The sequence below is a fragment of the Protopterus annectens genome, chromosome 9.part0 (assembly GCF_019279795.1).
Source record: "Protopterus annectens isolate FY-2018-M chromosome 9.part0, PAN1.0, whole genome shotgun sequence".
Taxonomy (NCBI): domain Eukaryota; kingdom Metazoa; phylum Chordata; order Ceratodontiformes; family Protopteridae; genus Protopterus; species Protopterus annectens.
In genome coordinates this window covers 426,392,538-426,408,398 of record NC_056743.1, presented here as the reverse complement: position 1 = coordinate 426,408,398, position 15,861 = coordinate 426,392,538, and the positions used below count along the sequence as shown (strand labels likewise).

The window sequence follows — 15,861 nt, the reverse complement described above, 5'->3', positions numbered from 1 at the left end:
TCCATCGGCTCCACCAACACCGACTCCAACGGTGTCGAGGCTGTTGGAGGAGGAACCAAAGCTACAGGGTGGACAATCGGCTCCGGAGCCAATTGGGCTGGAGCCGAAACTAACTTTTGGAAAACTGGAGACTGAAACAGCCTTTGGAGCACCCTGTCAATGTCCGAATCCGACATCTTGGAAGACCGGGAGGAGATCGAACGGGTCCGAGTAGACTTCTCCACCGGCTCTGAAGGACTGGGGGACCGGCTCCAAATTGTCTCGATCAATATCGGTGCCGAAGGAGACTCCATTGTAATTTCCCTCGGTGCCGGCGGCCGCCGAAGGGAAGAGTCTGAGCGGCAACTCTCATCGGCTCCAAATCAGTGGAGCCGATGAAGGTGACCGCTCCAAGCTCCAGCCGCCGGCTCAAGTCAGAGGAGTCGAGGCTGGAGGCATCGAGGCAGACCGTTCCGCCTCGCCAAGTTCGTGGAGCCGGTGGAGAAGCCTGCCGAGATTTCTTAGAGGTCGGTTCCGACGGGCTGGTCGGAGCCGACGATTTCTTTTTTTTTAGAGGGAGAAGAGGAGGAAGATAAAGCCTCCTCAAAAGTAGGTTTGATAAGCCCTTTTAAAATCAATTTATTCTTCCTCTCTTGGAGGACCCGAGAGGAAAAAGCGTGACAAACGCTGCAAGACTCCTGAAGGTGTTTGGGGCCTAAACAATACACGCATAAGGAGTGATCGTCTGTAATGGACATCTTGTAACTGCATCTGGTACATTTCTTAAACCCCGATGGTCTGTGTTCTTTAGACATAATTGTCTACAGTCACTACACACTATTGTAGAAGGAAAGAATAAGGCAATGCCCGACTCTATTACTACACTAATTAAGAAACTCAAATAAACAGGAGGTTCAAGAACCCTCTAACTAAAAACGGGTACTTGACCAACTAAAAGGACCAAAAAAAGGCACCACAAAACTCACACAAAAGACTCACTCACGCGCGAGGGGAAGGCCCCTCTAACTTAAACGGAAACCTTTCCCTGAAGACAAATTTACCACAAAAAAATCAATAAAACTCAATCAAACCACAACGCTAGCCATTAAAACAGCTTTTGGATCAAATTTAAGAAATTTCCTGACAGAAAATTCTTTAGAAATAAACACTTTGCTCAGCCAAGTCCGAGACCACGTCTTTGCTTGTAAAGCGGCAAACAAGATCTGGGGAAGTAGTGGTGGTGCATCCTGGGATATAGAATAGCTCAGCCAATAAGAGACTTCGCTCTATAGTATAGCGTGCCGAGTCGGAGTCGAGGATCGGCTCCGAACTCATCAGTTCAGAATATAGGCGAGATAGGATCACATAGCATCCTGAGATTTTTCTCTTGCACCAGAGAAACTACAAGGAATAGACCGAATTAATTTTATCAAACCACACATAAGCAGGTTGACTGTTATTCCACGGTGGGATTTAGTACTTGAAAGGTCAGAAATGGTGTATGCTCCAAACCTGGCCATGAGAAAGCAGCCAAGACCTATATTAGTAAATATGCATTCATACCAGCAGAAAGAGTTGATCCTGACAAACTACTGCGACAGAAGAGAAAGGTATTAAAAATTGGAAACAGCAGAGTGTTTGTGGAAAATGATTATTTAGTGCATACCAGGCAGAACAGAAGCAAATTCATTACAATCTGAGAATGCTGAGAAGCAGATATGAGATTCAAACTGCTGCATCCGGCTGTCTTCACAGTATTTTTTTCCTGGAGGATTAAAGACATTTTCTGAAGCAGAACAGGCTAAGGATTGAATAAAAATATTTATCCAACAAAAAGTGAGCCAGCAAGTAGAAGAGGACTCTGTTTCTGATTCTTCTGACAGGAAAATTCATACAGAAATGTTGTCAGTTTTGCAGGAAATAAAAATATTTATCCAACAAAAAGTGAGTCAAGCAAGTAGAAGGGGACTCTGTTTCTCATTCTTCTATGAAAATTCATACAGAGATTTTCCCAGTTTTGGAGGAAATTAAAATATTTATCCAACAAAAAGTGAGCCAGAAAGTAGAAGGGGACTCGTTTCTCATTTTTCTGATAGGAAAAATTCATACAGAGATTTTGCCAATGAAAAATGTCCAATGTTCCAAAGGAAAATGATTGAGAGAAAGAAAAAAGGATATAAGTCGACTAAGAGAAACAGGAAGAAGACCAGCAACACTGAAATTAGTGAATAAATGTGAGATTACAATGCATCAATCACATTTGTGAAATATGGCTTTGCAAGAAAAAGTTGCTGAAAAAGATTGAGCTTTGGCTGACTTTGTTTAACTTGTGGATGAACTGTAAAGCATACACCCCACTTTATGTCATTAATGTTTAGACAGACACTAAAATGGGAAAAACAATAACTTTGAGTAAAACAACTTTTTTTTCTTATTAGTACTTGTATGAAACATTTCATGATATAAACTGCATGTTATATATAGTACAGCAGTTTTATGTAGTATGTAGTCAGGGATGTTTTAAATGTGTGTATGTGTGTTAGGGTCTTTTCACTGACTGTTTTATTTCTTAAAGATATTAAAGTAAACAATTACTTTTTTAGAAATAAGAAATATAAATTTTAAGTATAATGAGAAGAAAGACTGGACAAAAGCAAATTTAATGTTAATATGCTGTTACCTTGTGCTTCCATGGTCAGGGTAGGATATAAAAGTGCACTGATTTTATTAAGCAATAAGGCAAAATGATAAAAGCCATTAAAATGCCAAGCTTGTTACAACTGCAAAGATATTAGCTTGTTTCTTGTTTCTTTTCCATTAGCAAATGTTCAATGTGAGTCAAGAAGTCTGCAGCTGAAGCACAGTACACTCTGGTGTGAAACTGACACAGAGTCATTACCGAGTAGTTTTCCATGAAGATGAGCTGTGTGCGGGTGGAAGCAAATAATTTTGTGAGCTCTGAGTATTCTTTGCTGAGGTTAATGCAAAATTTAAAGGTATAATGGCAAGCAGTTCAGCGAAAAATAAAGTTTGAAATTATGGTAAGTTAATAAGAGATAGCAGTCGTGGTACTTACGTATTATCGCAACCATATTCAGAAGTCCTGCTACTTCCTAATTTTATGCCGAAAGTCATTTATGCTATAGTGGCAAGATTTGTTTAAAGTCCAATTCACTTTCCTATCACCTCGGTTCTGCAACAGGGATGGGAGAACTAGCCAAATTCTGCCTTCTGGGTTGCGTCCTTTACTGCCGTAATGGACACTAAGAATTGGTTAAGGCATACTATTCCAGCTTGACTGTAACACTGGGTAGTCGGCTTTTCATTAATGTGTTTTACCTGTGTTTCTTTACAAATGCATTTTAAATATTTTATTTTGTTGTGACTTTATGCAGGGCTGAAATAAGGTGTGGAAGCAATTTATCTTCCATGCTTTCATGTCTTATTTGTACAATGTGTGTGTATTTCTGTTTTCTGCAATTCTGTGTAACACACTTTGGGTTAAGACAGGGTAGAATCCCCATGTGTTATGTTTTGCAATGACTTGTGTGTTGAGATTAATTGCTTTTCCCTACAGGAATATTCCTTAACAGTAAACCCAATCCTGACTCCTTTTGACTGTGGAAGAATCTATCTAGAAAGTGGTGCATGTTTTCATCTGCCCGGTTCATTTCATTTGCATTGTGGCACCCCGGCAATGCACGGTCCCGAGAAGGCGAATTGCATACCAATTCCTGTTCCCGTGTCACATACAGGTTGAACCACTACTGATTTGCAGTCCATACACCCCTGCTCAGTTCAGAAAACCCTCATTTTGCAATAACATCAGGAGTTATGGTTGGTCCCTAATCTGGTTGTGATAATACGCAAGTACCGCAGTCGTAATACGTTAATGCATTTAATAGAATGGTGCACAATTTAGTTTTATTTAATGATAGTGAGAGCACTTTTTCTTTGTGTTAAAAGTTATTTTTTCTGAAAGAATACATGCTGGTTCTCACAAGTGGGAGAGGAATAAAGATAAAACAAACAAAAAAAAGAAATGAAAGGAATCAGTGTAAGTGGAAACACCGGTCATAACATGCACTTTAGCATGGGTAACCTTAACTTCAGGTTTGGTAATGCCTGTGGGTGCATATTTGAAGGGTTACATTTCATTTTTTGATTATGTACACAGTTTTGAATGTTTGTTCTAAGTTAATAAGAGACAGATGTGTTTTAAAAATGTATTTAGTTTTTTGAGGGTTTTAATTAAAACAAAAAATCTTCTATAATGTGACATAGGTTAAAATGGAGATGAGAAGAAACAATATAAAGGATCAGCCTGACAAATATTAGTGTGTGCATGTAACACAAAAGTTGGAAATACATGTTCAAAAAACTGTCGTATAACATGTGTGATCAATAGTTTTATATAATGATGGCTATGCAATCCATAATATCTTTGAATGTAAATGGCCTTACAGGGTTGGACAGAAAAGAAAGCATGTTGAATCATATTAAGAAATGCAGAGCGCAAACAGCAATGCTGCAGGAGACACATTGGGAAACAAATGAGCATGTGAATTTGACAAAGAAAGGATTTCAGGATGGATATTCACAATAATATCAGGGGCAAAGGAAAAGGGGAGTAATCATAAAAATTGCTAGAGGGGCTCCAATAATGACAGAAGAGGAAAAAAGAAAATAATTGTAGATTTGTGGTAGTAAGGGGTTATTGGCAAGGGAGAAGGATTATGCTGGCATGTATTTATATTCCCTATAAACTGTTATTTTGGAGGTTAAGAAAACTTTGGGAGAAATAATCAGCTTTCATCAGAGAATATTATTTATAGGTGGTTCATAGGTTCATACTAGGCTATCTGCCCTAGGGCATTTATAAGCCTAGCCAGAGTGTGTTTGGCTTTCGCCCACCCATTTTAAATTAATTTTGCTATGCCCTTTTTCGAGGTTAGTATACTGTGCCTCTGTCTAACAGTGACACAGAAGTGATACCCGGGGTAAACTTACGATCCCCCATCCACTCATCAAGATTCCTCTTGAAGAGAGTCAATGAGGGATTCTGCCTAACCTGGACTGGGATTTTATTCCAGAGTGAACGGAGCCTCTGGGTTATGAATCTGTCCCTCCAGCATGTCCTATTTATTTCAGTGCTGAGGTTCAAGTCTCTCGAGCGGGTAGCTCGATGGGATTTGGATTTTCTGAGGTGCAGCATGTCCATTAATTCCGGGTTGGACATGAGGAACTTAATATGCAATAGTGAGGCTGTATCAGGAAGGCCTAGAAGGGAACATATAACAAACATAACAAAAGTGGTTAGATTAATGAAGAAAGTTATGAAAATATTTGGTATGGAAGAAGTGAATTCAGTAGTAGAAACTCAAACAGACTAAATTTACATATTATTTCTCAAGGTACAATAACTGGGATAGACAGATAGAAATAATATTTTACAGGAACATTTGCATTGAAAGCTTCAATACACATCCAATAACTATTTCAGGTAATGCACCAATAAAAACTAAGATACAAATACAGGATAATGAAGCAAAACTGAGACACTGGCACTTTCCCACCTACCTGTTAAAAAGAGAGGAATTTAAGGAATGGGTAGTGAAAATTATTCAAGAGTTATTAGGGAAAATAGAAATATCTTCAGACGTTATAGCTACTGAGTGGAATAAAATGAAAACGGAGTTTAAAAACTGAGTAGAAATAAAAAGAAAGAGCTGTGGTAAAGAAGAAACAGGAATTACTTAGGGAGGATAATCTCACAGAACAGGAAGAGGCACAAATGCAGAGTGCTAAAGAGAAAATAAGGGAGTATCTATATGATATGCATAAGTATAGAAAGATTGCTGTTAACTCCAGAGCACAAAAACTTTTAGCACAACGACATAGGAAGCAAAAAGCAAAAAGGGTTGTTGCCAAACTTAGGGATCCTATAACAAGAAAAATAACCAGATATTCTGTAGAGGTTTTGGAGATATTTAAGAAATTATATGAAAATTTGTATAAAGCAGAGATGTGAAAATCAAGAAAGAACACAAATGGAAATATCTAAGTAACATTTAATTATACCAAAGTTAGAGGAAGATGAGGGTCAACAACTAACAGTTAAGAAAGGAGTGGATGAGATAAAAATGGTGATACATAATCAATCTTCAGGAAAGTCTCCAGGAACAGATGGTATTCCTGTAGAAGTGTGAAAGTTAGGAAGGAAGAAAGTAATAAAGATCTGAAAGATTTTGTTTAACAGTATTTTAAAAGAGGGAAAGAACCAACATCTTGGAAGAAAGCTGTGGTGGCTGTATTACCTAAGGACAGTAAAGAGCTATCAGATGAACTTCATACAGATCCATTTCAATTTTAAACCATGATTATAAAGTGTTTATGTCTATGCTAGCAAAAAGAATGGCAAAGGTGTTGCCAAAACCGATAGATATGGATCGATGTGGTTTGTGCAGGAGAGGCAAACATTTGATACATTAATAGAATAATGATGATCCATAGGGAAGCAGAGTGCAAGAAAATACTGCTGTTGTTGATGGGTCTTAATGCAGGGAAAGCATTTGTTAGAGTAAGCTGGGATTTTATGAGTAGGGCAATGGAAGCATTTGCATTTTCTGATGCAATAATAAGATTAATTAGGTGGATGTATGAAGGATCAGAGATAATAATTAAAGTGTGAGGGTTCATCTTTGATATGTTGTTTATGAACAGAGGAACCAGGAATCTCCTTTTTCACCTTTGTTATCTGCCTTATATTTAGAGCCATTGGCAAAGAAAATAAGGAACTCAGAAATGCAAAGATATAATAGCTATGGTAATCAACAAACTCCTCAAAAGACAAAACCAGATCGACTAGTAAACACAAAAAAAGGCAGCACCGAGGCCACAGTGTACACCGTTTTTATTACAAATAGAGTGTGCGCTTTCGTCGGTGTAAATCTCCCAATTTCATCAGACAAATAAAACCCCATTTTGTTACAACTTAAATACTTTCAAACAGCCACACCAATTAAACAATTAAAATTTTTTTTTTAAAAATTAAAGAAATATTCCCAACAATGTTTCACCATTAAAGCCAAAATGGAAGTACAATTTGCATTACCCGTACTATAAACCACATTATGTTTAAAAGTGCATTCTTCAAACTACATAGGTATAGCAAAACCATTAATCTCAAATAAAATAAAATAGAAATAAAACAAAACACTGAAAAAAATCAACAGTAAGACCTAGCCAAAGTCCTTGTAACGTCCTTGTATACACGTATATATCTTTATATTCTTCATCAAGCAATTATAATACATACTATAAACAAGCCCAAATATTTCACATTAATCCACAATGCATTTGTTTAAATTGGAAACCCAAACAGAAACTTGTAGGGGTTACTTAAGCCCAAAACCAGCGAATGCACAAAAATTCTACCATATGTAATATAAACCTAATAGTAATAAATAAAAAATGTAAATTATTATTAATGATAAAAATAATAGTAAGCTATAATAACCTTATGTGGCATAGCTTTATCTGTTAAGGGCCTTAAATTTAAGAAGGTATCTAATAGAAAAGCAATCGTAAGCCCTGGGGGCACATGGGCCGATGTGCGTACTTGCCATTTCAGTTCACATTCCTCCAGTCTAAGTTCCCAAGGCCCACCCCTAATATTGTGTTCTACCTGTTGTAGGACAACAAATTGAAACTGGTGGTTGGGGTGTTCTATAATGTGTCTCGCCAAAGCGTTGGTGGTATTGTTCTTACCAATACAATAAGTGTGTTCATATACCCTTTGTTTGATTTTTCTCTCCATTTTCCCAATATAGTATGCATCACAGGAGACACAAGTTGCTGCATAAACCACTCCTTGGGACTCGCAATTAAACTTACCCCTTATATGGTACTCTTTCTCCCTCAGTTTGACCTTGTTTGTGGTTCTAATAAATCTACATTGTGGGCATCTGCCACATTTCAACATACCCATACCTCTTTTATTTACCTTACTTCTCTCCACTAAGGATTTCAAATTAGGGCCCCTTTGGAAAGTCATGAGAGGTAGTTGTCCCAGTTTGATAAGACTAGTATCTTCACTAATAAAAGATCAGTTTTTATTAAGGATATCTCTGATGTGTGTGGCATCCAAAGAAAATGTTGTAATGAACCTATTGGCTACCCTGTCATTAGCGTGATCCCTTGTCACTACACTGCTAACTGTACATCCAGTATGCTCTTGCTCATATCCTTTACAAACAATCAGGTGAAAGTGACCTAAAATTCTATTCCTATCAACTTCCTCAAAATGTTATAGAGGAACCCCAATGGGTAACCTCTTTCTAAAAACATAGATTTTAGAAGTGTACATTCATCTGTAAATTCACCATAACAAGAGATCATTCTAGCAGCCCTAACCGCTTGCCCTTTCACTATTGCCTTTTTCTAGTGTAATGGGTGGCTGCTGGTAAAGTGTAAAAAGGCACTGGAGTAAGTAGGCTTGAGGTAGATAGTTGTTCTATATCTTTGGTTTAAACTATCCTTACTTAGGAGCACATCCAAATAATTAATGTCGTTATGTCCTATCTGATATGTGAAATCCAGAAATGAAGCAAAAGTTTTACTGTTGTGAATGAAGGTTTCAATAAGTTGCACTTCCCCTTTCCAGATAAAACACATATCATCTTGGTACTTTGTGTACTAGGCAACATTTTCTTTGTATAATGCATCATTAAACAAAAAATTCCTCTCCCAAAATGCCATTACACAATTGGCAAAACTACTGCCACATGGTGACCACATAGCAATTCCCATCTTTTGTAGGTAGATTGTTCCATTAAACCACAGGAAGTTGTTAGTACTACCTCCAACAAAATTTCAATAGTGTTGATGCCGCTACTTAGCCATCCCTTTTAAATATAGGAATTCTCTAACCCATTCAATACCTAGTACCTGTGGAATAACTGTATACAGATCTTTTATATCCACCGTAAGAAAGGTAAAACCATCTTTGCATTCTAAATTATTAATACAGTGAAGAAAACTCCATGAATCACGGCATATTTGTGATTCAAACTTAATGAAAGGTTTTAGTTTGTAATCAAATTTAGCACACGCATATGTAACTGAACCTCTCCCATCAACTATAGGTCTAAAAGGAGGGTTATGAGTATCTTTATGCAGTTTGGGAGACCCAAATAATATAGATAAGATGAGGGCTGGCATAATTAAATACTGCAAGGTGTCTATATCAATACCTTCGAGGAATAAGTCATTAAGTACATTATTCACCCTCTTGTATGCAGTATTAAGCTCATTAAGGCAAAGATATAATAGCAATGGTAATCATGAAAAGTTGACTTTATTTACAGATTACATTATTTTGTACCTGATAAATCCAGGAAAGGGCATCTATCTCAATGTTGTGGAACATTCTGCAGTAGTCTCATCTCTTTTTGAGATTTAAAATTAATGAAGATAAAACAAAGGTTATAGCTGTAAATTTTGTACCCATACATGAACTGGTTCAGCAATGCCAATATGTATGTGGACACAATAAGATGTATTATTTAGGAGTATGGATTAAAATGGCTTCTGTTATGGCAGCTACAAATTTGTGGGGAGAAAAGGTAATACAAAAACTGAGAATATGGAAGCTCCTGTTTTGGATATGACTAGTAGGATACAAGCTTCATATACATACCAGGCATTTTTGTGTCAACCATAGGAGAAGTGGTGGATAATAATTAATAAAAAGTTGCAGGAATTTCTCTAGAAGGGGAAGAGAACAAGAATTAAGTGGGATAAGTTTATCCTTCCAAAAGAACATGGTGGTTTAGGATTACCTGATTTGAAGGTATATTTTAGAGCTACACATTTAAGGATCATAGACATAACATAAAGCAGGTTATAATTCAAAACCGAAAGGGATGGTGATGAAGTGGGGGGGATGTAAAAGAAATAGAGAGTGGAATTTTGGATGCAAATCCTTAAGGAGAATAATAGCAGCCTTATAAAATAATATATTCATAAAGTAGCAGAAAGTATTGTAAGTACTATGCCAACACGAGAATGGTAAAAAGAGGTTTTCCCAGTGGGAATGACTATAAGTAGGGGTACAGAAAATAGGGAAGAGGGTCTAGAATTTACTTAAGAAAAGTGGGAAAGGAACCAATATATTGGGATCAAATAACTAGAGAGAGAAAGGTAATAATGTGGGATGAGATATGAATTGCAGGCTAGAGATTGCCTTCCTTATTAATATTGGAGTATAGGCAAAGAGAAAGGGCTAGAGAAAGATTACGTGATCTGGTAGGGATTTTAGTCAAATCTAGGACAGAAGCTGCTGTTAAAAAAGGGGATAATTAGTAGGACATATAAAATATTGCATAGCTATAAGAATCAATCATTTGAGATAAGAAAAGATTGAAAAGATAGACTAGAAATGCAATTTAAAAGAGAACAATGGGAGGACAAATATATGGCTGCCAAATATGCCACAAAGTCCAGAAGGTTTAGGATCTTTGCTTGGAAGTGTTTGCATATGTATTTTTATACTGGAAGCAGACATCAAATATTTTTTCCTCAGGTAAATAACAAATACTGAAGGTGCGATTGGGAAGACAAAGGTAACTGGGAACATGTGTTTTGGGAGTGTAGTGAGTTGTCAGAAATATTGGGTGAGAAAATGTCTATAAATAAGGACATGATTTGTTTGATCTGGGGCAGAGGATCTCAATTGCCTAGACATAGTAAGGCCTTATTAATTTTAATTCTATTGGCTGCCAAAAATGCAATTACTAGAAAATGGAAACCAAATGCATTTGAAGTTTTGAATATTATAAAAGAGACAAAAGAACTGGAAGAGGGATCTTTAGAAAAGGGAAAGAGAAAATTTCACAGAAATAAATGGAATCTGTGGGAAAAGTAAGTGCAGAATAATGTTCAGGAGGAATAGGAGTAAGGTTTAAGGCAATGCTGGAATTCAGCAATTCATGTAATGTTGGACTGAATAAATATAAAGAAAAAAGAAGATATGTAACGTATGTACATGGAAACATTTTAGTATGGTTTCTTTTCTTTTAATGCATGTTTGCCTGTATCTTAAGTGATAATTTACTAAAGATGTTTAAATAAACATTGAACAGCTTTCTTTTTAAGTCCTATATACATTTAGGAGTTTTAATTTGATGAAGACAATGGACTCCATTCCTAAGACAGGTTATATTTCAAATTCCTGATCAGCACTGCTTTCATCTTTGATGTAGTACAAATAGTGGTCCCCTCGGAATCTGCAACTTACCTAGATGGGTTTATTTCTGCAGTGCATATGCAAACAGTGACACTGATAGAATATGTAGGTGTGTCTGTGAGTTTTTCATTATCCCACTTATTCTACAGGCTACCAAAAATGTCTAGGAATTATTGTTCCATATAAGTCTGGCATTTGTATATTTTTTTATATATTTTTGTATATTTTTATATATTTGCATTTTATATCATTCTTTTGTCTATATTCAGTATTTCAAAAGTTAATCCTACCTTCATTCTTTCTCCCTTTGTCCTATAGCTGAAGTAGTCATGGAGTAACAAAGTGTTTATTTTTTTCAAAGAACACCATATTAGGCATTGAGTACTGCCTGTGCTCGCTAAAGGCTTTACCAGCTTTCAAAGCCGGTAAAACACTTTGCACTTTTTTTTTCTTACTTACTTTTCTGTAACCAGTAACATATGAAGTAGATAAACCCACAAATGCTACAAAGAATTACAATTTGGTCTGCAGTCATCACATTTAATTATGTGTTCTTGACATGAATGCTCTCAAGTTGAATTTCGTGGCATCCGTGTCTCAAACACAGAGTAATGTGGCTAAGATCAGAGACTTGATCATAGTCCTCTATATTAACCCATGTAGACATTTAGCCATCACCAGAGCATATTTTTGCCAAGTATTCAGCACTGTTCTACCTTATGCTCCACATTCACTATCAGTGTAGAAGAGGCTTAATACCATCTATCAATATCTCTTTGTGGTCACCACCTCCCCAAAATGTCTTCAATCTCTCTTCCTTAGATCAAATAACTCGCTCAGGTTAAGTCATACTCTTGGTACTGTCACACCTACAATAGCTCCCTCCACCACACACCAGATGAATAAATGTTCCCTTCCCAATCCATACACTTCACTGTTGTAATGGGCTGCTCACTGAGTCCTTTGTCAATTTTAGCTGACATAATGACATAATTTTCACTGACAGTATCAAAGGTTTGAAATACCTTACCATTAGACACAAGATGCACCCCATCACAACTGCCTTCATTAGGGCCTTTAGACAGTGCTTCACTACCACCTCAAAATGTAGCTGTAACTAACATCACCCCAAGTTTTCAAAAATCCTAGAAATTAAATGCAACCTGAACTATAATTTACTGATAAATCCATAATTGTCTAGTCTCCTGGGTTTATTGGCCTATATTTTTTATAAACAAGCTGACCATACATGCAACTCTGTGTACTGTTTTTTTTTATATTTCACACCTTCTGTAAATATGTTGTTGATAAATTCCATTGTAAAATTTTTCCTCTGTCATATCACTGCATTTCTTTTATATAATGTCATCATTATTACTATTTTATTAATATCAACTTTATATAACTGTTTTGTTTGTAGCATTTCTCCATGTGCTGCTGCTGAAAATGAGTCAGCCCCACTCAACCAAATGAAAAAAAAAAAGGATTTCCACTGAAAGCATTCTTTGCATTTCATCTAGGCTAATTGCAGGCCTACATTAAACAGTGATTTGCTCATCTGGAACAGTGAACTGGGTTACATTGATAACTTCATAACAATGGTGAGAAGTATACAAATGATGGAAAAAAGAACATCCTTACACATCATGAAGAAGGTTCAGAGGCTTGAAAAGCCTGCTTGGTAGAGACTTAAGGTTGTTGTTTGCCAATGATCTGTAAAGAAGAAATAAAATTGATTAAGAATGGATCAGATACAGTCCTGATACTCAAAGGCTAGAGCAGTCACAAAAGTAAATAAATAAAAGTAGTAAAAAATACCTCTATTATTTTTTTACAGTAAACTGAAAACAGAAGTAAATGATCTCAAACCATTCTCCAGACATCTATACATTCTTGTCTTTGTATTTATTTATTTCATTCTATGGTTGTTACTAAAGCTCTACCATATTGTAACTGTGTGGTTTGGAAGAAAGTCTACAGCAGAGAAAAACTGGTGTCTGTTGTTAGCCAAGGCTTGGTGTACTCTTGGTGACAACTGATAGGGTTATTGAGCTGTACATCCAGCTTACACAGTGCGATGCTAAAAGAAATATGTGGGCTAGCAGATAATATATGAAAACAAGTGAAAACCTGTTGCTAATAGGAAGTAAACACAGATGTAGGATATACTCACAATAACAGTAGAGGGATGATTTTCTTGTATGTCTTTTCAGCAGTCATTTCATCACATAATGTTATCTATCTTGTCAAGTCCTCCAAAGCTAATTATGAAGCAAAAATGGGCTCTCTAGCCAAGGATAATCACAAGACATTCTTTTAACTACGTCTGAAAACTAAAAGGGAGTACCCAGCTCTGCGTTGAATTGCTTGTGGATGGCACTACCCATACTCAACTGGAGGTAACAGCCAACCTGCTAGCTGACAGATTTGGAAAAAAACTTCACCCCCCAGTCCCCTCCAGTCATCCCCCAAAGTATACCTGCCAGCATTCCTCAGCCTATTATCTCAACAGAGCAGGTCATATCTGTGCTCTCCAAGGCCAAAAATATGTCATCAGTAGGATCAAACAACATCACAGGTTGCCTTTGGCCTAGTAAACTCACCTGGATCCCTGCTTAACCTCAGACTGAGAACTGGCTATGTTTGGCGGAATGCAGGACAGCAACAATAATCCCTCTGCACAAAGGAGAGCCATGAATTGACCCTGGGAATTAAAGGCCCATAAGCTTGACTAGCATCATCTGCAAGGCCATGGAAAGAACCATTATGGACCTTATTAACAAGGGCATAGGTAATCTCCATACTCTAGACCCAACCCAGTTCAGATTTGTTAAAGGTAGATCATGCTGTTAAACATGGTTGACTTCTTTGAGAAAGTTACCAAGGCCCTGGACAAGGGAAAGAGAGTGCATACCACCTAACTTGACCTAGCCAAGACATTTGACACAATCCCCCACTCAAGTATTATACAGAAACTCTCACAACTGGAAATTAACATCTACATTACCAGATGAGTAACCAACTGGCTCACTGACAGGACACATACTGTCAAAGTGGGTGACTTCACCTCTAGCAAGAGACCAGTCACCAGTGGTGTACCACAAGGTTCTGTGCTGGGCCCCTTACTGTTCAGAATCTATTTCTCAGAAATCAAGGCAAACTTGGATGGCCTACGGCTGACTAAGTTTACTGATGACTCCAAACTGGGAGCAATCAATGAGTCCCCAACACTGTTAATATACTGAATTCAGGGTTAACTCAGACAAATGACTGGTGCCAAAGCCACGGATTAAAGCTAAATGCAAAAAAATGCATTATTATTCCCTTTAGGAAAGCTGGCATCCCTACTAATTACATTATAGACAGCATCCCCTAAGTGTAGATCCAGTGGTACATGAGCTGGGTATCAGGTTGATATCAAACTAAACTTTGATCACCATGTATCCACAGTAGTAAGGAAATCTTTCTACGTGGCACATCTTATAAGTAAAGGTATTACATCTAAATCTAAGTATGTTATCATTCCATTATAGTTGTCCCTCATCAGACCAGTAATTGAGTACAATGCTCCCATTTACATGTACCTCACCAGGCATATTCAACAACTGGACAAACCACAGAGGTTTCTCACCAAGAAATTACAGTGTACACAAAAGAAGTCTTACACAGAAAGACTGAAAGCCCTGTCGTATTCTGTCTCCTGCAGGTTGCTAAGGGGTGACTTGTGCCTGGCTTACAGGGCAGTCTCTGACCCGGCCCTGATGGAAATGCTACACATTCATAAATCAAACTGCAGGAGGGTCCCTCGCTCCAGGGATCTTAACCTAGCCTCTTTCATGAACAGGTCATGCTGGAGCATTAGATACATCTCCCAGACACTCACTGCCACTTCTCTGGAACAAGCTTCCAATTCAAGTGAAACCCTCTTCAAACACAACCCAGATCAATGGATGGGTGACCACACATTCACTCCTGGAGTAGTGCCCATGTCCATCCTGGACAGAGGAAGTCGGTATTGACTACCATAGATCCTTACCTCCGTGAACTTCACTTACCTAACCACTCATAGTTGGGGCAACTCGGGATAAATATAGCTAGGATTGTAAGGGCTCTAGGGCTGTTAGCCAAGTAACCTCCTTTGAACCTATAATTCCCTCACTAGAAGAGTTGTTTATGGCTGTTAGCCAAGTAACCTCCTTTGAACCTATAATTCCCTCACTAGAAGAGTTGTTTTATCTGTTAATACAGGGTTGACTGCATTTACAATGGTAACCACTAGTTGGCATAAGACACAATAGTATGAAGAACAACCTGCTCTAAAAGCTAAGCACACTGTGTAAGCCTTATGAATAGCAATCTCTTTGGTTGTTGTTTGGCTTTTGGCTTTTCCCGGTAAGGGGTCGCCACAGCGGAACTCCGGTCCGCTAATGATTGGCAGTAGATTTTTACGAAATGCTGAGGTGCCAGCTTGACGCCCAACCTTCAACGAAGGCACACGTATTTATGCACGCATGTCTTTCGAACGCTACCCAACCACGGTGAGGACATGCAGACTCCACACAGAAGGCACTCCCAAGCCCAGCCGAGAATCGAACGGGAAAACCTCTTGCTGTGAGGTAACAACGCTACCGCCG

General features: G+C 37.7%; 1 protein-coding gene across 1 annotated transcript in view; it reads right to left on the bottom strand.

Annotated features, from left to right (window-relative positions):
- Positions 1–15,861, bottom strand: part of LGI3 (leucine rich repeat LGI family member 3) — a 480,821-nt gene that overhangs the window by 163,306 nt on the left and 301,654 nt on the right. The window contains exon 5 of the mRNA XM_044082968.1: positions 12,869–12,940. Coding sequence (XP_043938903.1) covers positions 12,869–12,940 — 72 coding nt within the window. The remainder of the gene's footprint in view (positions 1–12,868; positions 12,941–15,861) is intronic.